The 22,251-nt window shown below is 45.7% G+C and overlaps 1 protein-coding gene across 2 annotated transcripts; it reads left to right on the top strand.

Moving 5' to 3' along the window:
* Nucleotides 1-138: 138 nt before the first annotated feature.
* Nucleotides 139-22,101, top strand: ANKRD37 (ankyrin repeat domain 37). 2 transcript variants are annotated; one of them, XM_075930338.2, is made up of 6 exons: nucleotides 139-388; nucleotides 3,528-3,577; nucleotides 18,226-18,378; nucleotides 19,508-19,599; nucleotides 20,048-20,277; nucleotides 21,561-22,101. In XM_075930338.2, exons 1-6 carry the CDS (start codon nucleotides 331-333, stop codon nucleotides 21,572-21,574), a joined length of 597 nt encoding a protein of 198 aa, XP_075786453.2. In that variant the 5' UTR covers nucleotides 139-330; the 3' UTR covers nucleotides 21,575-22,101. The 2 variants fall into 2 exon arrangements, with proteins under 2 accessions (XP_075786453.2, XP_006128539.2); XM_006128477.5 differs by lacking the exons at nucleotides 139-388; nucleotides 3,528-3,577 and adding an exon at nucleotides 17,579-17,893.
* The last annotated feature ends 150 nt before the right edge of the window (nucleotides 22,102-22,251 follow it).

Raw genomic sequence — 22,251 nt, 5'->3', positions numbered from 1 at the left:
CGATTGTCGCCCCGGGTGCCCGCGAGCTCCCTGCGCCTCGCGGACGCCGCTGCCGCGCGCCCCCTGGTGGTGCTGCGCTGCCAGGACAGGCTGGGTCCTGTCAGCCCGCGGCTCTGCCCTTCAGGTGCAGCGGGTGGGGGCGGAGGAGCGCACCTGCCTCACAGGGCAAAGGGGGAGCGGCACAGAGTGCGGGCAGCAGAGCCGCCAGAAGGGAGCTGGGGCGGCGGGTGGCTGCTTGCCGGTGGGTGTCGCAGCTCACATGGAGGGAGGGGGCTGTTGGTGTGATGCACAGGGCATCCACACCTTAGCAAGTGGGGATCCCTAGGGAAGATGGGCGGAGAGCCCACCAGGTGTCAGTGCGATAGTGAGACACTTGCATGCATAAGAGGTATGATAAAGATTTTAACTGTATGTGTTCAAGAGTTGACACCAAACAAGAAAGGGGGAAGCGAGGAGGGGGAGGGGGGGATGAGAAAAATTCTCTCCTTTTGGGAGAAAGTGAAAATGGGCTTAGCTGCTTAACAAGTACCCACAATAAAAAGAAAGGTTAGGAGACCTGTGGTCTTTTCTCACAGCAGTGGTGAGCAACCTGAGGCCCCCATTGGGCTACTGTGTGACATTTGTTAATGTTGCTTATGAGCAGGGTTGCCAGATACCAGTGATTTCCATCTGCAACGTTTTTTTCCTAGCAATATTACTAACGTAACATGCACATGAAGTGAGGTACATGCTGATTGGACACAAGAGTGAGTGTGAGAGCTGTCAGTTGCTTTGCAGATGCAGCCCCTCCTGACTTGCATCCTAGGAGTGTGCCAGAAAGCATCCCACAGGCCTATGGGCCTATTTCTTTAGTCTTCTCTATTCCAAAAATCTCAAATTCAATCAGTTAAAAATGGAAGCCACATCCCATTGTCATGCAGCAGTAACACAGTAAGTAGCCATTAACCCTTCCAGACCCACTGACAGGAGATGTAAAGGGGGCAACTGCCATAGGGCCTGGTGATACAAAAGGGCCCAGAGTTGAGGTAGCAGCCAGAGCCCTAAGCCAGTGGTTTCCACCCTTTTTGAGCATACAGACCCCTTTTAGAATCATGGAATAGAGTCCTAGGGCTGGAAGAGACCTCAGGAGGTCTTTGAGTACAGCCCTCTGCCCAAAGCAGGACCAACCCCAATGAAATCATCCCAGCCAGGACTTTGTCAAGCCAGGACATAAAAACCTCTAGGAATGGAGATTCCACCACCTCCCTGGGTAACCCATTCCAGTGCTTCACCACCCTCCTAATGAAATAGTTTTTCCTAATATCCAGGCTTTTCAATCTATTAAAATTTCACAGACCCCTCTCCCTGGGGGATGAAAAAAAAAGAAAAGTAAGGAAAGAAATACAAAAAAAAAAAAAAAAGAAAAGAAAAGGAAGGATCAGTCCCACCACAGTGGGCCCAATCCTTTTTAAACTTTCCACAGACTCCCTCCAGTACCACCACAGACCACCAGAGGTCCACAGAGCACAGGTTGGGAACCACTGCCCCTAAGTCCTTTAAATTGCTGCTGGAGCCCCACACAGTGCTGAGAGCTGCCTAGCCCCAAACATTACATTTCTACCGGAGGCCCTTCACCTTCTGGGGATGCAGAGTAGAACCTCCCCTGCCTTATCCAGGGACCTGGCGAGGCTGTTAGACCAACTGAACTTTTCGATTGTTTCCTAATCAGTAAGCAGCAAAAACATCATTGGAGAGCCTTTTGCATTTTCAATGGAGAACAAACATACGCAGCGGCGGATATAGGGCAGGGCGAGCGGGGCAGCTGCCATGGGCCTCGCGCTTCAATAGGCCCCGCGCCAGCCCTGCTCGCATATCTGCCACTGCTGCCCTTCTCTACTGGAGCTGCCTCCACCGCTGCCCTTTGCTGCAAGTCCACGAGTGGCTCCATTAGCCAGTGGTGCGCGCGGCAGCGGTTCATTGCCATGGAGGCAAAGGGTGACGCCTGCCCATGGCGCCTGGGTATCCCGCTGCTCCACTCTCCTGCCCTGCCCAGAGAGAGGCTGGGGGTGGTGCGGTCTCTCCCCCCCGGGGGGAGCCCAGACCCCTTTCCCGCCAGGCCCGGGGGCAGAGTGACCTGCCTGCCAGAGAGACATCATCTCCTCCCACCAGTCCCCACCTGCCCCCACTCGTGGGTGCAATGCGATCCAGCTGAACAGACAGCCCCCCCCCCCACACACACACACGTGTCCCTGGGAGCAGGGGGAGTTGCCAGCTGCCTCCGCCCAGCCAGGAGCTGTTCGAGAGGCTGAAATGGTAATTTTGGCCTGTCTGATGAGTCAGACACCCCTGCCCGCTGGTCCTCCCTATGGCCCATCTGTGCGCCATCCTCCACATAGCCACACCCTGCCTGCCCCCAACCCGAGTAACCACACGCTGCCTTCCCCCCCAAGTCCCAAATCCCAGCACCCACACACTACCTGTCCCCCCCCAAATCCCAACACCTAATGCTGCCTGGCCCCCCAAGTCCCAACAGCCACATGCTGCCTCCCCCCAACACCCAACGCTGCCTGCCCCCTCAAGCCCCAACACCCACACGCCCCCTGCCCCCCCCCAAGTCTCAAAACCCACACTCCACCTGGCCCCCACAAGTCCCAATGCTGCCTGGCTGCGGAACACCCAACGCTGCCTGGCAAATACCAGCCATGGGCAGCCAAAGAGAATCTACTGTGAGCCAGGAGCGTTTTGTAGGTCTTTCGATTACTGTATTGAAAATGACCTGTGTAAAGAAATGAACTTTACTGACATAATTGAAGAATGTGCTGCCAAAAGATCTAGACAGCTATAGTAGACTTAAATACAAATTAAAATGTTTAATTATTAATGCAGAATTTTGTTTAAGAATGAATTACAATATAATTAAAATAAAAATTATCCAACTAAATTAAGTTTCTATCAAATTTACCCAATTCACATTTAATATGAAAAATAGCCTTCAATTTGCGCATTTGATGCCTTTTTTCTATTTTGTCTCCAAAGAGAGGCCCTGCAAAATTCCCATCCGCCCCTGAACATACAGAACAAACCTTTTGTGGGGCATGCTGCTGCTTGGTCATGGAAACTCAGCCAGATTGTGGCGAATTTCTGTTGCAAGGCCAGTATAACTGTTGACTTTAGCAAAAGTACTAGGAATGACCACCTGTACCAGCAGATAACTAAACAGCTGGTAGCCTTGCAAATTTTCTAGACTGGTGACCAGTGCAGGGGGCAGATTCAAAAGCAAGTACAAGAATAGGGACCAGAACCACATCTGAGGCAATCTAGCAGCTTCCTACCTGTTTTATGAGTTCTGCCAGGTACTGGGCACTGACCCCAGCATAGAGGTCACAGTGGTGTATGATGACCTGGTGAGCAAAGATGGTACGTACTGTCCCTTGAACAATCATGGGAGCTGAATCAGGCTCCAAGTGAGCAGCAGGCTGTGGGATGGGATCAACAGCAAATTCTGGGTCCAAACTCAGAGGAACTGTTTGATATTCCCTACCCATAAGGAACAAGCCTACAGCAAACCCAGAGGAGACAGAAGCTGCTCCTGAGTTTGGTAAGTTTCTGACTCAAAGTTTATTACAATAATTATGAGAGGATTGTTTGCTTTAAGAGCTAATGTAACAGTTATGAGAAGCCCCAGATACCAGTTTGTGTCTTCTAATGGCAGGTTATATATTTTTTTAAATCATCAATAAAATACTACATTTCTCATTTAAAAACAATAGTTACAATTAAATCTTATCGCAAACACGCTACACTTACACTTAGGCTGTGTCTACATTGGCACCCTTTTCCGGAAAAGGGATGCTAATGAGACAAGTCGGAATTGCAAATGCCGCGGGGGATTTAAATATCCCCCGCGGCATTTTCATGAACATGGCTGCCGCTTTTTTCGGGCTCGGGGCTTTGCCGGAGAAAAGCGCCCGTCTAGACGGGATCTTTCAGAAAATAAAGCCTTTTCCGGAAGATCCCTTATTCCTGATTTTAAGAGGAATTAGGGATCTTCCAGAAAAGGCTTTATTTTCTGAAAGATCCCGTCTAGACGGGCGCTTTTCTCCGGCAAAGCCCCGAGCCCGAAAAAAGCGGCAGCCATGTTCATGCAAATGCCGTGGGGGATATTTAAATCCCCCGCAGCATTTGCAATTCCGACTTGTCTCATTAGCATCCCTTTTCCGGAAAAGGGTGCCAATGTAGACACAGCCTTACAGTCTCATACAAATGAATTGATGGCTCTTGTTTGTCCAGCCTAACAACCAGCTCTTGCTTCTTGAAAGTTCTGGACTTTCCATTTCTGTTTCTCAGCAGACAAACGTGCAAAAACAGACCTACAGTGGATAGGAATGTTTTGTCATGTGCTTATATTGTGGTGGATTTGGGCCAGGCACTGCAGAGTTAGTTAAGACATAGTCTAAAGCAGGGGTGGGCAATAACTTTTGATGGGAGGCCATTCCAAGAATTTGGTAAGGGGTCAAAGGCCACACTCTTCCATAATATTAATGGAGGAGGTGCAGGGTCTGGAATGAAGGTTGGGTGCAAAAGGGAGCTTGAGATAAGGGACTGGAGTGGAGGAGGGATCTGGGAGGGAGTTTGTGTGAAGGGGAGTGGTTGTGACCTGGGGCAGGAGACTTGGGTACATGATAGGGATGTTAGTAATTGTTTATTTTAGTAACTGTGTAACCGTAACAATTCTCAGTGGTTAAAAAGTCACTAAATGCTGCCCCCCAACCCCATTCCCAGGGAGCCCCCTGCCACTCTGCGCTAATTCATTTGTATCAGAGGCAGCAGTGGAGGATGGCAGGCGGGAGCTGGTCTGCAAGGGGAACCAGTTTAAAAATCTAGTCCTGGTGCAGACCAGCTTCTACCTGCCACCCCACACTGCTGCCTCTGATAAAGATGCAGCAGTGGGTCAACAGCAGCCCATCTGCAGGGGGACCCAAGCTCCCCGTGGACAGAGGCTGCTCCGGCATCCCATGGGCAGCCTCTATTTGTGGTCAGCCCAAGCCTGCCATGGACAGAGGCTGCTCTGACATCCCATCGCTTATCAGCTAAACTAGCAGTTCCCTAGTTCAGGAGGAGGTGCAGGATGTGGGGATGGGTACAGGAGAAGATTCTGACCTGGAGGAGGGGTATAGGAGGGGATGCAGGGACTGGGAGGGGGTTGTAACTAGGGAAGGAGTGCAGGAGGGGATTCAGGGATTTGGATTGTGACCAGAGGTAGAGGATTGGAGTACAAGGTCTGGGAGGGGATTGTGACCAGATGTCAGGGCTGTTCCCCACTCTGGCACTCCAAGTACAGAAGGTGAGGGCCCACAAGAGAGCTTAAAAACCTTGACTCTGCAGGCACTGGTTACCAAAACTTCTCAGAATCACAGATTCCCTGGCTCTGAGAAATAAACAAACAAATGAGCTGCCACCATCGAGTGATTTTATCTCTAAAACCGGGAGTGAATGCTTGAACCCACCCATAAGGGTACCCCAAGCTTTTTTGCCTCAAAAGAGCTTGAAAAAAGAAGAGAGAGAAACAAGCTGCAATCTCTGGTAGCTGACCTCCCAGTCTGAGGCATGACACACAGATAGACAGACCTTCCAGGACACGAGAATCAAATCACCTTAAAAACAGTGATTTTTTAATTACAAAACAAAAGATAAACTTAATAAAGTATACTTGGTTGCTAGATGTATAAAGTATACTTGGTTGCTAGATGTATACTAAGAGAGAAACTAAGGAAAACAAATTAAAACACAGGAAAGTCTCTGGGCACAATGTGAGATGGTAAATGGGGAGGGGAGGTATAGAGTCACACAGAACAGTTCAAACCAAATCACAAAATACAGAAAAATAACCTGATTGCAACTAGATCCTCTTTTCCTTTACTTACTTCTAACCTTTTCTTTATTCAATTCACTTCCAGGCCCCGAATTACTTGGACGCATGGTAGTCCTGCCTGGGTTTAAATCATTCTGTGTCTCTTGTCAAGTTACCAAATTTGAGGGAAGCAGCCAGATTGCTGCTGCACCCATAGGTGGGGGTGTTGGCCCCAGAAAATGGTATAATAGGGGGCCATGTGGGGTGCTGAATAGAAGCTTACTGTCTGATAATCCTATGTAAGCTGTCCATGTGTTTGTATAATGTCTGTGTGTGTAGTTAGGAATCTGTATGGATACTGAATATTTCCCTGCATGTGGTTGAGCATTGGGCAGGGCTGGGCCTGTGGACATGCTAATTAGCGAGGTCCTGTGGGACAATGGCTCTCAATGGGCCAAGGACACACCTAAAGAATGAGGGCTGTCACCTGAGAGCTGCCAGCAGAGAACACAGGGATATGCTGCTGACCAGGTGACTTGCTGTAGCCAAGAAGAGACCAGAGAGGAATGGATAAAGGTTCCATGTGGTCGACGCCATATTGGTTCTGAGGTCAGCACTTGATCCTAGAGGCAGCAGTGCAGGGATTGAAGAGCCAGAAAGACCTATGAACCCATCCTGATTCTAGGATGTGCAACAAGGACTCTTAAACCAGCAGCTGTAACATCTCTGCTAGAGCCTGCATCGAGACCTGGGAGATTCGATGCATGTAACTTGGAAATGGCGGAGATGCTCAATGACTTCTTTGTTTCGGTCTTCACCGAGAAGTCTGGAGGTGTGCCTAACGTAGTGAATACAAGCAGAGAGAGGGTAAGTTTAGAAGATAGGATACACAAAGAACAAGTTAAAAATCACGTAGGAAAGTTAGATGTCAGCAAGTCACCAGGTCCTGATGAAATGCATCCCAGGATACTCAAGGAGCTGATAGAGGAGGTATCTGAGCCTTTAGCTATGATCTTTGAAAAATCATGGCAGACAGGGGAGATTCCAGATGACTGGAAAAGGGCAAATATTGTGCCCATCTATAAAAAGGGGAATAAGAACAACCCAGGAAACTACAGACCGGTCAGTTTAACGTCTGTCCCAGGGAAGATAATGGAGCAGGTAATTAAGGGAATCATATGCAAACACTTGGAAGGTAATAAAGTGATAGGGAATAGTCAGCATGGGTTTGTGAAGAACAAGTCATGCCAAACTAATCTGATAGCTTTCTTTGATAAGATAACGAGCCTTGTGGATAAGGGAGAAGCGGTGGATGTCATATACCTAGACTTTAGTAAGGCATTTGATACCGTCTCGCATGATATTCTTATTGATAAACTAGGCAAATATAACTTAGATAGGGCCACGATAAGGTGGGTGCATAATTGGCTGGATAACCGTAGTCAGAGAGTTGTTGTTAATGGTTCTAAATCCTGCTGGAAAGGGATAACAAGTGGAGTTCCTCAAGGGTCTGTTTTGGGACCCGTACTGTTCAATATCTTCATCAATGATGTAGATATTGGGATAGAGAGTACGCTTATTAAGTTTGCGGATGATACCAAACTGGGTGGGGTTGCGACTTCTTTGGAGGATAGGACATAATTCAAAATGACCTTAGCAAGTTAGAGAAATGGTCAGAGGTAAACAGGATGAGGTTTAATAAAGAGAAATGCAAAGTGCTCCACTTAGGAAGGAACAATCAGTTCCATACATACAAGATGGGAAGCGACTGTCTAGGAAGGAGCATGGCGGAAAGGGATCTAGGGGTCATAGTGGACCACAAGTTGAATATGAGCCAACAGTGTGATGCTGTTGCAAAAAAAGCAAATATGATTCTAGGTTGTATCAACAGGTGTGTTGTAAGCAAAACTCGTGAAGTCATTCTGCCGCTCTACTCTGCACTAGTTAGGCCTCAGCTGGAGTACTGTGTCCAGTTCTGGGCGCCACATTTCAAGAAAGATGTGGAGAAATTGGAAAGGGTACAGAGAAGAGCGACAAGAATGATTAAAGGTTTAGAGAACATGACCTATGAAGCCAGGCTTCATGAACTGGGCTTGTTTAGTTTGGAAAAAAGAAGATTAAGGGGGGACATGATAGCGGTTTTCAAATATCTAAAAGGGTGTCACAAGGAGGAAGGAGAAAATTTGTTCCTCTTGGTTTCTGAGGACAGGACAAGGAGTAATGGGCTTAAAGTGCAGCAGGGGAGGTTTAGATTGGACATTAGGAAAAAATTCCTAACTGTCAGGGTGGTCAAATATTGGAATAAATTGCCAAGGGAGGTGGTGGAATCTCCCTCTCTGGAGATATTTAAGAACAGGTTAGATAGACATCTGTCAGGGATGGCGTAGACGGAGCTTGATCCTGCCTTGAGGGCGGGGGGCTGGACTCGATGACCTCTCGAGGTCCCTTCCAGTCCTATTATTCTATGATTCTAATGTACTATTCCTTTAACAACCTTACTCTCCTGCTTTTCTTTCTTGTGATGATAAACCTTTAGTTGTTAGATTGGCTCAGCGTGATTTGTGGGTAATGTCCAGAGGGTAAATTGACCAGGGATCTGTGGCTGGTTTCCTGGAACTGGACAGAACTTGTTCGGGGTAGGTGGGATTGGGTTCTAAGACCCCCCCACCGGTGTATGAGGCCCGGGGCCATCTGGGGCACGGATTTGCTGGGATGTCGGAGGGGTTTTGCTCGAGAGGCTTCAGGCAGGCAGCTGAAGCGCTCTGTGGGACTGGTTTGTGGCCTGTTTGGAGAGGTTGCCAGTCTGGGGGCTGTAAGGAGCCCCAGCTTTGAGCAATTCGCCCTGAGCGGACGCCCTCAGCTGTGCCCAGACTCAGCCCGGTCTGTCACATCTCTCAACTCGGCTGCGTCTAGACTGGCATGATTTTCCACAAATGCTTTTAACGGAAAAGTTTTTCCGTTAAAAGCATTTGCGGAAAAGAGCGTCTAGATTGGCATGGACACTTTTCCGCAAAAGCACTTTTTGCGGAAAAACATCTGTGCCAATCTAGGCGCGGTTTTGCGAAAGAAAGCCCCGATCACGATTTTCGCAATCGGAGCTCTTTTGCGCAAAACAATACCACGTTGTCTACACTGGCCCTCTTGCTCAAAAGCATTTGTGCAAGAGGGCTTTTGCCCAAACGGGAGCAGCATAGCATTTCCACAAGAACACTGACAATCTTACATGAGATCGAAAGTGTTCTTGCGGAAATTCAAGCGGCCAGTGTAGGCAGCTGCTTTTGCGTAAAAACTTGCCAGTCTAGACCCAGCCCTTCTGTTTTTTCTCTCCCCCACAAATAAAGTAGGCAATTTCTATCTATTTGAACACTCTATTTTGATTGGGTCTCCTGGCACCTTAGCCAACACCTTTGCTAGCTACCTGAGTTTAACCCCTTAGTCACCGGGTGCTGTTTAGCACTCTTCCTGTCTATTACACAGAGTTCTCTGTAAGCTGAGTGCTTGGGTGGTCACCCAGGAGAGATTCAAATGCCACTCAGCTGATTAGCAGAGCACCCACAGCCTCCCAGAGCCAGCAGCATATGTTTCTAGTGGTGATGCTCATTTGGACATGCCTGAGTGCATAGAACAAAATTTATTCAGCTCATGGATTGAAAAAATTAGAAGGAACACTATATTGTGACCAGTGTTCCCTCTAATATTTTCCATCCATGAGCAGAGTGAGTTTTGTCTTGTGCACCAATACTGAGGTCATGTGCGCTTGCTCGGCTGTGTGCCACTGTTGCCCTTGCTGGACCCCAAGCCATCCTCCCAGGCAGCACCCTCCCCCACCTGATGGGAAAAAGGTAAAACCTATCTCCGTAGGGAATGCTGCTCCCGGAGCCAGAGGGCAGACAGGGGAAGAGGCGTGTGGGGGGCCTTTGCCCCAGGAGTAACCATACTGCATCAGCCACCTGGCCCGGGAGCAGCTGGGCAGTGACCACACAACCCTGGCCACAGCTCCAGCCCTGGTGAAGGGCTGGAGCTGGCCCCTGGAGCAGCCACACCTCAGACCCAGACCCCAACCCACAGCCCTGGCCCCCAGAGAAGCTCCGGCACCCAGAGCAGCTATGGCCCCGGTCTCAGCAGCAGCTGTGGCTCTGGAATACGGGGCAGCTACCTGCCACATGGCCCCACCTCAGGAGCAGCTGGATAGCCATCATGCAGCCCTGACCCTCCATTCTCCCACCAAGCCCACCTCCACCAGTAGCTGCTTACCTTCCACGTGCAAGGAAGGTGAGTGCATGGCTCTACTGAGATGGGTGGGATTAAAATTCTTAGTGTGCACCTGCGCAGGCTCACACCCTAGAGGGAACTAAGGTTGTGACCTGAAGCACGAGTATGAGAGGGGTTGCATGGCCTAGAAGAGGGTATGGATTCAGGAGCAGAGATTCAGAGAGTTTTGGTTACGTGGGATAAGGGTGCAGGTATGGGAAGGGAGGGGCTGAAGTGCCAGAGGCGGGTTTTGACTGGGTGGTGCTCACCTGGGTGGTTCCTGGCCAGCAGCCCTGCCCTGCAAGTTCCAGCAAGTTCCACAGCCAGGCTCTCTACCTTCCATGCCCCCACAGGCCACTCAGAGTAGGCAGCAGGGGTTATGTGTCGCTCTGAATGTTGTGAGCTCAGAGGGAAAGGGGTACTTCATGTGTTGCCTGTCCTGCAAACAGACAGCTCCCTTTGGCCAGAAGCCAGCCAGTGGGAGCTGTGAAATTGCGCTGGGGGGAGGAGAGAGAGAACTTTCAGTGTTCAGACAGCTGCTCTGAGCAGCATGTGGGGGCAGGCTGGCAGGGAGCTAAGCAGAGGCTCTTGCAGACCAGATCTGGCCCAGAGGCTGCATTTTGCCTGCTCTTGATCTAAAGACAGAGAGGGATAATATATAGGAAAGGACAGCGGCAGCATAGAAAGGAACAGTGGAGTGGACTGGAAGGAAAAAGGGAAGACATTATTCAGCATACACACAGCTTCCTATATTCCCCTACACTTTTGCCATAGAAAAATTGACGTAGCTTCTGGATGTAAAAGAAACCCTATGTGGGAATATTTTGAAGAAATTCGTTTCCTGGGCGAAAAAAGGAAAGCGTGTCAAGTGTAAGCAGTGCAAGAAGAAGATGGAGGGCCTAAATGCAAGAATGAAACATCAAAGGAAAACTGCTCATTGGGAGAAAATTATGTGGATGAAGATGTGAATATGCCTGAAGAATGATTGTGGATCAACTTTGCAATGCATCATGCTTCAAGATTCTCTCTATGCATTTTAGTTTAAGCGTGATTGACAAATAAATTCCAAAGCTGTTTGCTGTGTTGGATGTTGCTAGAAAAAAAAAAGTTTAGCTTAGCTTATCCTGATAGCTTGTTTAATTAATTAGATAGGTTTAGAATCTGTCACCCAAGTATACGGTACAGAAAGTAGCAATAAGAGGAATCTAGAGTTGCCAGTTGTCACTAAGTGTCATGTTAAATAATACATGGCTCTTATTTTGGAACATCATGTGTATGGACCATAATGGTGATGACATAAGTCTATTCCCTGTTTTACTTCAGCATAACTCATCTTTTCCAAAGGAACCCCATCATATACTTGTTTTCAGTGGGGCTTACTCCAAAATAAAGTGCACTCCTAGCATTTTTGGTAACTTGGAATCAGATCTACACCAAAATGACCATGGGAGTTGGGAAGACAAGTAGAAGTTTAAAGGACACCATATGTTTAGCATTCTGAAGACTTGTCTGAGTTAATAAAATTTGAAAATTAGAAAAAAGTTTAAGGGCAGCTGTCAGCCTACAACTCAGGAGACTGCTGCAATTGCGAACTTGAAACATTTATGTAACATTTTAGATTTAATTTAATGAAATATAAGCGCTATTGTGTTTGTGTGTATTATTTAGTTCTTACAATTCCTAATGTACTGTTGCTGCATCTGCAGCTTGACACAGGTAATAAGTATTATGTACTGTTTCCTAAATTCATAAAAATCAGGTTATCTAAAAAAATTACACAAAGTATGCTGTCTTAGATGTTGTAAAATGCCGTGCTGAGCTGTAAATTGACATATTTTAGTGATAAGATTTGCATTATTGTTTGAAGAAATATGTGAAGAAGTATCAGTGGGAAACTTGATTTAAATCAGTTTTGGGGTGATTTAAATCAATTATTTAAATTGCCTTGAAGGTCCACCCTTGCATGAGGTCTAAGGTACAGATTGATCTGGTGTGACTGACCTCTTGGGTATGAGAACAATCTGATTATTTTGTGATTTTTTGGTAAGTTCACACTTGTTACTGGTGAAATCTAATCATAGAATATACACCCAGTTTGGGGTATCTGCCTTGCTTTTAACATACGCTAAAGTTGGCATTCACAGTTGGGAACCACTCTGAACAGCATTACACGTGTTTTTAAAATAATCACTGTTTTAAAACTCCCATTTTCATGTATCTTTTCAAGTAATGTTTGAAAGCTGCTCATTTCATTTTTGGCAGTGCAATCTGTTTCCATAGCAATGGAAAAAGCAGCCACCAGTAGAAATATAAGAGGAATGCTTCAGCTTCGTAAAATTCATCTCCATTAATTTTGTAGCAATGAAGAATTATTTCCTTTAACAAATGGAATATAAAGAACATCCTGCAAAAGCAATGACCAGCTGCAGGGATAGCAGTCATATTGTATTTCTATACTTTTTGGGTACTTGAAAATAGGGATGTCAACATGTAATGGACTATGTGATTAACCAAAAAGCCTAGGCTTATTGCAGGGGTGGGGCACCTTTTTTGGGTCGCGGGCCTCTTATCCACAGAAAAATCAGTCAGGGGCAGCACACAAGTGAGAAATCCCCAACATTGCCCCCAACTGTGAAGGAGAAAGACATTCCCCTTGCACACCAGAGCCTAGGTAGGCCCAGGCTAATAGATTTTGTGTGCTCCAGCCCCATGGGGGGACAATGGTAGGGCTGGAGCACCAGCGTGAGCTCCCCAATGCTGAGGAGAAGCCCTGAACCTCAGGAGCTAGATCTAGGCAAGCCAAGGGCCACATCTGGCTCCCAGGCCTTAGGTTCCCCACCCCTGGCTTATTGGTCAATCTTGTCAGCTACATGTATTGCCTCCCCTTTCCCCCTGCTTGCTGCCTCTGTATCAGAGGCAGCAAGTGGGGGAGGAGCAGGAGGCCAGCACCTGTGAGGAGCTGACTTGAAGCAGGCTCCCCACAAGCACCAGATCTGCCTCCCTCTTCACCCCTGCACTGCTTCAGAGATGTGAAGGGGAAGGGGCAGGCAGGAGCTAGTGCTGTGGAGAGCCAGCTTAAAAGCCTGTTCCCTCCAGCACCAGCTCCACAGTGCAGCCTGCCCTCCCACCCCCTCATGCTGTTGCCTCTATCAGAGGAAGCAGCAGGGGGAGGGGGAGGCTGCAGCAAAGCAGCCTCTGTCCATGGGGTTCTGAGCTCCCCATGGACAGAGGCTATGAGTAAGTCTGGGCCTGCTGCAAGCAGAGGTTGCTTTGCGGCAGTAGCCCTTGTCCTCAGGAGGGTCTGAGCTCTTTGCAGACAGAAGTTGCTCTGCATCCACAGAGCAGCCTCTTTCCGTAGGTAGCTGGGACTGCCCATGGACACCTCTGTATCAGAGACAGCAGCATTGGAGGGCAGGCAGTCGGTCTACAAGGGGAGCTGATTTTTAAATTGTCTCCCTTCGTGGACCAACTCTGCCAGCCATTCTGTGCTGCTGCCTCTAATAAAGAGGCAGCAGTGCGGGATGTGAGGGGGCCTCCTGAGATTGGGGCCGGAGTGCATTAGCTTCTGGCCCTGGGACTATAGAGTAGTTGTGTAACTTCTAAGATTTCATGCAGTTACATGACTATTCAACTACACCAGTAGTCACCAACCAGTAGATCGGGATCTACCGATAGATCTTGGAGCCTCTGATAGCTTCTGGCCATACCTGTCAGGATCACCTATCAAATTCAGCTGCACATTGCTGCACATATCCTGCCCTTTGCCTTGGAGCTGTCCCCCACCCCAAGATCCTCTTGCTTGCTGTGCAGAGCAGGGAAGGGGGGGGGGGTACTGATGTCAGGGTGCTCCCCTCCCATCCTGTATTCTGTCTCCACAGAATGGATGTGTGGAGGGAGGGGGGGGGCTTGGGATGGATGGAGTTTACTGGCTGCTGTTGAGAGTGGTGCAGGACCAGCGCAGGGGTGAGCCTGCCTTAGCCCCACTGCACCACCACCCAGGAGCCACATAAGGTAAGAAGTGCCCAGTTGGAACCCACATCCTGAAACCCTACCCCAGTCATGAACCCCCTCTTGTACCCCAAGTCCCTGTCCTAGCCCTGATCCCCTTGGACCCTAACACCCTTACAGAGTTTGTATCCTGAACCCCCTCTTGCACCCCAACTCCCTGCCCCAGGCTCAGTTCACACTCTAAATCCCTTAGCCCAAGACCAGAAGCTGTGCTCCAGTCCTCTGCCGCGGCCTGGTGAAAGGGAGGGAGGATGGCGTGAGCAGGGGCAGGGCGTCAGAGAAGGGGCATGACGGAGACCAGGCAAGGGTATTTGGGTTTGAAGTAGATCCTGGATTGCACTTAAATTCAAAAAGTGATCTTGTGCTTTAAAAGGTTGGCGACCGCTGAACTACATGATAACTAACATCTCTAGTTGAAAGTATGTGTGTAGGTATAAAATAAAACTGCACGAGTCTTATGCTGTTTCTTATATGCTGCTTCATTTCTTTATAAATGTGCAAAATATGAAATTTTCAATGCATCAGAGTTTTTAAAAAGTTAAGTTTCCACAGCAACTGTAATTTGGGCTTGTAATTGTGAGGCATTTTTGTATTATTGTATATAGTGCTAGACTTTATGTAGGGGTAGATAAAGATAGATGTTTTTATGCTCAAAAGAAATATCAGAGCACAACTGGCTGATGCAAACCTGATGCCTACCAGATTGAGCTGAACTTGGCAGGAAGATCAAGGATTTTTAGATGGGAGGAAGATAAGAGTCAATCCTGAGTGGCTGGTAGGACGAGTGGGAGAATCTGTTTTGCAGTAGGCCAGCCTGGGAGGGTGTGATATTCTTGGTGACATTTGGCTTAAAGGGTGATGCAAATGTATTGCGGGGAGGGGCTTAAAATGTGGGGTAAACCATGCCCTATTTAGCCTTAATCCATTTCTGGATATGTAATTTCAGAGGGGTAGCTGTATTAGTCTGTAACTGGAAAACTTAAAAATCTGTTGTTTTTCTGGATATGCAGTTGTAATGGTTGCTAAGAAAACCATAACTTTTTGAATTTACTCACACCTGTGCTTTTGAAATCACGAGGTTTTTAATAAATTTGTTTAGTTTTAGAAAAAAGACTGAGTACAGTACTTGTACAAATGTCTGTAATGACAAATAAAAATGGTCACACATTGAAGTAAATGCACTAACCCAGTATATCACATGTATAGCTGGAGCTCTGCACCTTGTTACACATATATAGCCTACCTGTTTTTCATAGCTTTTATTTCAGTATGTTGTTTAATTTTCTAAGTAGGAAGGGGGAAGATGAGAGATTATTTATTAAAATAAATGCATTGGTATTGTAAAACTAGACCTCTCTTTAACGCTATTAAGGTTCTCAGGCGTCAGATTTCACTTCCAAGTCCATTCAGTTTTGTTTTTCCAAAACAAATGAAGCTGTCATCCTTGTTTTTTAAAAAGTTATGCCAGTAGTAACTTGCATACCAAACAAGTGTGCATGTGTTGTGGAGTCAAAAAAAGCTTGCTATGGAAGAACAAAGACTGCAGAATGACTTTGCTTTCCTGTGGATTCCATGGCCCTGATTTGTGTGTAGTGGGGGCAGGGCCTGCTGCTTCCCATGCTAGGATCCCTGGTAATCCCCAAGGCTATGTCCCTTGAGGGAGGAAGCTCGAGGGAAGGGGTGCAGCATGGGAGCGGACGGGAAGAAAAAGGGCAGGAAGAGGCAGAGCAGGAGCTGGGCTTGGGGGAAGGCTATGGAAACCCTTCCTGGGCCACAGGGACTTGTGTGCATGTAAGCCAGACTGTGGAACTTCTGAGGCTGTACTGTAGATGGCCTGCAGGCCTTGAGTTTGAGACCCCTGGTCTAGAGTATGATTTCTTTAAAAGGACAAAACCATGTCCTCCACACACCTTGGAATTGTTCAGAATATCTCCATGTTTAAAAATGGTTGCCAAGCTATTGTGCTTAATAGAAACAGTTTCTGGGTATGGTTGTAACTATCTTTGTTTTATTTCAGTGGAGATAGATCTGTATATAATTTGATTTTGTGTATATGGCATGTGACAACATCTGAACCTTTCTGTGATTTAGTAACTGAGGATCTGAAAATAAATTCCATTTTTGCTAACTTTATTTTTAATAAAAATGAGTTTGAGATTATGGATTGGAACACCGACCTTTCCATAGATCATCACTCACCAGCCTTGCATCAGTTGGTTGAGAAAGGTAGATCATGTCCATTTTTCTCTAATTCAGATGTGGCCAGGTGGTCTCTTCACATAAATTGAGTAGTATTATCAGGTCAGCATGGGTAATTTTGCACAGCTGTAGCTAGTCATGCACCTCTTCTCTACTTCATTCTCCAGGGCTCTGGAACTGTTTGTAAGCTGTAGACCAGGGCTACGTCTAGACTGGCATGATTTTCCGCAAATGCTTTTAACGGGAAAGTTTTCAGTTAAAAGCATTTGCGGAAGAGAGCGTCTAGATTGGCACGGACGCTTTTCCGCAAAAGCACTTTTTGCAGAAAAGCGTCCGTGCCAATCTAGATGCGCTTTTGCGCAAAAAAGCCCCGATCGCCATTTTCACGATCGGGGCTTTTTTGTGCAAAACAAATGTGAGCTGTCTACACTGGCCCTTTTGCACAAAAGCTTTGCGCAAAAGGGACTTTTGCCCTAACGGGAGCAGCATGGTATTTCCGCAAGAAGCACTGATTTCAGACAGTAGGAAGTCAGTGTTCTTGCGGAAATTTAAGCAGCCAGTGTAGACAGCTGGCAAGTTTTTTCGCAAAAGCAATTGCTTTTGCAGAAAAACTTGCCAGTCTAGACACAGCCCAGGGGTTTTCAAACTGAGAGTCACAACCCCATTTTAATAGGATGACCAAGGCTAGCATTGGCCCTGGTCTCCCTCAAGTCTGAAGCCCAAGTCTGTCACCTGCCTACAGGCGGCCTTGTTTCAGCTTTGCCCCCTCTTCCTGCCGCCAGGGAAAGCAGGTCTTAGGTGGTGGATTTCAAATATATTTGGTTTTGGGTTCCCTCCTGGGGTTATGCAGTGATTTTTCTTGTCAGAATGGGGTCATGGCACAATGAAGTTTGAGAACTCCCATCCTAGACTCTTGCATGTTTTCAAAATAAATTGGGGGTAAAACCGTGGAGAAGTGTGGGGGTTGATTAAAACCATTCACTTCTAAATACCTGTGTCAGCAAGAGTTTTCAAAGAATCCTTCTCACGGAGAGGCTTTGTTTCCCTCTTCCCCCGCATACGTGCACGAAAGAGCATATGTCTAGCTAGCTATCGCTTTCAAAGCGAGGCCAATAATTACTCTAGAGGAATTGTTTTTCTTCCTTCCTCTTCTGTGGCTGCAGTGGAGAGCGAAGGGGTGCGTGTGTGATACGTGCGTAGCTGCACTACTCTCCATGGCCGCCCCACCTGCCACAAGCCCTCGGCTACTCCTCCCTGCCTTGTACGGTTCGCTGGAACACGTGCTAGGGGAGCCAGCCCAGCACAGCTGCAGAAAGCATCAGAAGGAGCCAATCACTACACAAGGAGGCGGGTTGAACTGCACGTGTTCCTGTTTGTGTACGTGCAGCAGTCGGGTCCCAGCTGAGTGGGAGGGGAGTTCAGACCGGAGGTTCCCTTCCGAGCGAGCCCGGGCTCTGACTTGTGTTATGCGCTGCAGAGAATCCGGGACGGGCGAACTGCGGGTCTTCTCCTCCATTACCCCTCCAGCGCAGCAGTAGTCGCAGAATAGTGGGAGTCCTTCGCCGTATGGGGTCAATGCTGATGATGCTGGATTGCAGCTCAGAGGTGACGCTGGGCCGAGGAATCTGCGCGGTTGTTTCTGTGCATTGTTAGAAATCCAGGGGGGGTTGAAATATATAGCTTTACTGGTATTGCTAAGCCCAAATTCCACTGATGTCAATAGGATTTTGACAGTTTCCCTCTCGCGTTGGTGGTTTGCGTTCCCACAAAGCTCATAAAGTGGTCTTTGATAAAGGGACACAAATATTAGATGATCTGTTGGGACTCTGTGAAGAGGAAAGCGGAGAAATCAAGGATCTCTTCAGATTTTATCTTTCAGGTCTAAGGATAACGTGGAGTTATGTATTTTTAAAACACTTGTCTTTCTCTACCTGTAGTCTGACGGTTTGAGCCTCCTGCTTGAGTCAGGAACTGGGGTGAACGCACCCGCAGATGGCTTTGGTCAGTCTCCAGTTCACTTAGCTGCTTGTGGCGGACACGCTTTTTTCCTACTTTGGCAACTGCAAACGGGAGCTAATCTGAACCAACAGGTACAAGTTATGCTATTTTGTTTTGTCATGCCTGTTTCCACTGAGGCATGTTATTGTATGAAAGGTATATTGTTTATGTAAATCTTTAATTGTCACGGATTCTATTAAATATACAGACTAGTTGCTTGTGACTATTTTCTGCCTTTGGTATGAAACATCCTTTTCTCCTTCCTCAGTCCATAATCAGTTGAAAACATTTTCAAAGTGGATTATTCTTTGTGTAAAACGTACTTTAAAGTTCATTGTGGTTACTGTGTGTTCAGATTCAGATTTGTCAGAGATCTCCAAAACAAACTTTTGTCTCCTGGACTTGCAGTGGTAGAACACTTTAGTGACCCCTCTTTCTATCAGGGTCTTGGAAATGGGCACATCTTTTTCTACTCTATATCAAAGAGCATAAGAGTCACACTTACACAATGGCAGACATTTGTGGTGATTTGCTTGTGTATCTGAACTTTACTATGAATGGGATTACCTCCTACCTCTGTATTTTGCTGGAAGATCCTGCTGTGTAGAAACTGTTTCCACATCTCGTACATATTTTCAGGAGTTCAGTGGGTTTCCGCCCTCCCCCCCACTTTTAGAGCAGGTTGATTTTTTTTTTCCAATCTCAAATTTTCTCAGACCTAAATGTTTTCAGACCCAGTCATTGTTTGGATAATTACAAAAAAATTCACTTTAATTTTATGTTTACAGCTTATTTTTAGTTAGCTTGAATTTGTACAGGAAAAGTCATTTTGAATGGAAGACCAGAAATTTTCATTTTTAAAGTGTCAGACAAGAACATCTTGTTAGTTTCTAAACTTTCAGATTTATCAAATCCAAACTTGTTTTGTGAACAGTTTTGGTTTCAATAAATTCACATTTTCTGATGTTAAAATTCCCAACTAGCTTTGAGTACACTTTGTATAAAAGTTGTTTTAGGAGATACAGATAATTTTGCAAAATTATCTGCTACTGTCTTATGAATAAAGCAGTTATGTTTGTATTTAACTGTATATATAGTTTTTGACCCATCATTTTGTCTTGAATCAAGATGGTATTATCTAGATTTCTAACATTTGTGTTTGTGCTCAAACTGGTTAATATCTTCCTGCCACTTCAAGAGATTATATTCTGGTTTTTTTAGGATTGCCATGGAGAAGCTCCAATTCATAAAGCAGCAAGAGTTGGGAGCTTGGAGTGTCTTGCTCTACTTGTTGCCACCGATGCTAGACTAGAGTAAGTAAAAAAACCTACAGTTAACTAATTAAAATATTAGCCCTCAGATCTTGCTAAAATCTTAACATACGTTAACATGAAACATATGCTAATGTAGAACTTGGTTTCCTGTTCAAAAAACGCAGCGCACATACACATTTAAAAATGCATAAAACTATCTTGCAGTACTTAAGTATTTATCACAGTACATGGTCTACTATACCATTGTCTTTGTTTTGGTTAGAGAAAATCCTTTTTACTGTAGCTAAGGGGAGCTTTCTGATTATAGTTCCATTTCCTCTATTGGTTATACTATTCTTCCTCTTATACTTTAGACAATTTTTTCGTAGCTTAGTTCTCAACTATTTTTGCACTTGAAATAAAGATTTTTACTGAAGAATTGTGATGACTGCCTCCTCTTACATGGTGATGATTTGAAATTTACTGTGTGTTAACTTTTGCATCTCAGCTTATGCAATAATGATGGACAAACAGCAGAAGATCTTGCATGGGCTTTTGGATTTCTGGAATGTGCCAAGTTCCTCACAACTGTTAAAAATACTCAAAATATGAAGCTAAGAGAACAATCTAGCTACTCACTTAAGGACAATTGTGGTTTGCCAAGGGAGGCTTCAGCTGGACAGAAACGAGCATGTGGAATTATGGGACCCACAAACATGAAGAGGAAGCGATCAGATGGTATGTAGTTTGACAACACCAGGGCTGGGAAATAATTTTAGAGAGGAGAACTCCCAAGAACTTGGTAAATGGTCAAGGACCACACTTTTCTATGATATTAATGGGGGAAGTAGTGGTTCTGGGATGGAGGTTGGGTTAGCTGATTAGGGGAGAAAGATAGGTCCCATTAGCCAGGATGGGTAGGAATGGTGTCAAAAGCTGGGAAGGGGTAACTGGATGGATCACTTGATGACTCTGTTTTGTTCATTCACTCTGTGGCATCTGGCATTGGCTACTGTTGCAGACAGGATACTGGGCTAGATGGACCTTTGGTCTGACCTAGTATGGCTATTCTTAAGAGGGGGTTGAGGCCTGAGCCTTTAGTTTCCAGCCCATGGAAACTGCGAAGATTGGGTATGGAGACCTCCCAATCCTCAGAACGGATGTGTGTCATACAGAGATGTGCATGCTGGTCTCAGCAGCTGGCCACTTTGAGTCGCATGTGGAAGTGCAACAGGCAGGGAGCTTGCTCCAGGGTATGCTGGGCCACAGAGCATTGTCAGTCTCAAAGAGTATGGCAGACTGGCTGTGACCTACAGGCTGTATATTGCCAGCAACTGATCAGTACTAAAAATTAGACACTTAGCTAGGACTAGTTTAATACATATCAGAATATTCTGAAATATTGGACTTTAAGTAATTAAGTACATTACCTGAATTTGGCAATAGATAAGTGGTAGTGAAGTACAGCCATTCCATACATCTGCAAATATATGCCTACATGGCAAAGCTACTGTTCACCCAGAATATTAATGTTGAACAGAAGGACATGCTGCCTCAAGATATGTATGTTCTATTAAAGGGCCAAATTACTTTTGTGCATTGGATAAGGGTGGACTGATTTAAATCAAAGCTATTTAAATCATTACTTTAATAAGTAAAACAATTGCTTTTATTTTCCATAAGACAGGTTCTTATTGGCTAGTAACCATTACAATATTGATGTGCAAGTAAATATACCCTTTATGCTAAATTTTGGGTCACCTTTTCGCTAACCAGGGAGTATGCTATATTTATACACATTTGTTTAAGCAAGCATAAACCTTAACTTTATAATAGATAAATCTTTTCTTTGATTTGTGTCACTCTCTACTTGGATGGAAATTTCAAATTCAATTAAAATGAACAAAGCATTTTAAAATCAAAATACAACTACCTAGGTTTTAGGTGGAAAGAAAGATGAGTGTATAACAACCATCCTATACTGCAGCCCTAGTATTGATAAATCTTTTTTGTTTGAACAGATACCACATTTTAGGCTGTAAGTGGGAGAACCTGTAACCCTGAAAACAATCTTTAAGAAGAATCTGACATCTGCGAAAAACTAATGTTATTGGTTTATGAACTAAGCAGCCCAATATCTGATGCTCTGCTGTCTCCTTCTGAGAAGGAGGAAATCTTGGTTATTTTTTCTTCTTGAAGAAGACATTTTTCTAGAATACTTTGTATTCATACAGCTGTATGTATGTGTTCAGTTGTAGACTATGTATAATAGATCACTCTACTCAGGTAAACGGAAAACAAAATTGATACTTGGCACATACAGTGCTTCTCTCTGGCTCCCCACATCCAAAGGATAATGTGTAGGAGATTTAACATTTTGTTAAGTGGCATTCCCTGCCTCCGGTTGTATGATTATTACTACTTAATGGCTACTGTCAAACAGTTACCAAACTTCACTACAAAAGGGGCTGTATGGAGCTGTTTGGATCAGTTTTAAATTGGATCACAATTTGGCACAAGCTGCTTACATAAGTAAATGTTAAAATACCAGGCCCTAAATTTGTAAGGCACTTTAGGAGGTTTCAGAAAGAAAAACAAAAATCCCAACCCCACCAGATTATTAGATTGTCTTAATTTTGGCAAATAAGTAAACACTTTCAATTAAACCTGTCTATACAAAAATGCTGTTCAATGTGATTTACCCTTTTTTCC

Source organism: Pelodiscus sinensis, chromosome 4 (genome assembly GCF_052426305.1).
Source record: "Pelodiscus sinensis isolate ZL-2025 chromosome 4, ASM5242630v1, whole genome shotgun sequence".
Classification (NCBI taxonomy): Eukaryota; Metazoa; Chordata; order Testudines; family Trionychidae; genus Pelodiscus; species Pelodiscus sinensis.
This window is presented reverse-complemented; position numbering and strand designations above follow the sequence as displayed.

What these genes read in the sequence shown, in the direction of transcription:
- ANKRD37 (XM_075930338.2), top strand. Translation starts at nt 331, where the DNA reads ATGGGCGGAGAGCCCACCAGGTGTCAGTGCGATAGTGAGACACTTGCA. An exon ending in GACACTTGCATGCATAAGAG is followed by an intron (nt 389 to 3,527) that starts GTATGATAAAGA and finishes CCTACCCATAAG; the next exon opens with GAACAAGCCTACAGCAAACC. An exon ending in GCCACCGATGCTAGACTAGA is followed by an intron (nt 19,600 to 20,047) that starts GTAAGTAAAAAA and finishes TTTGCATCTCAG; the next exon opens with CTTATGCAATAATGATGGAC.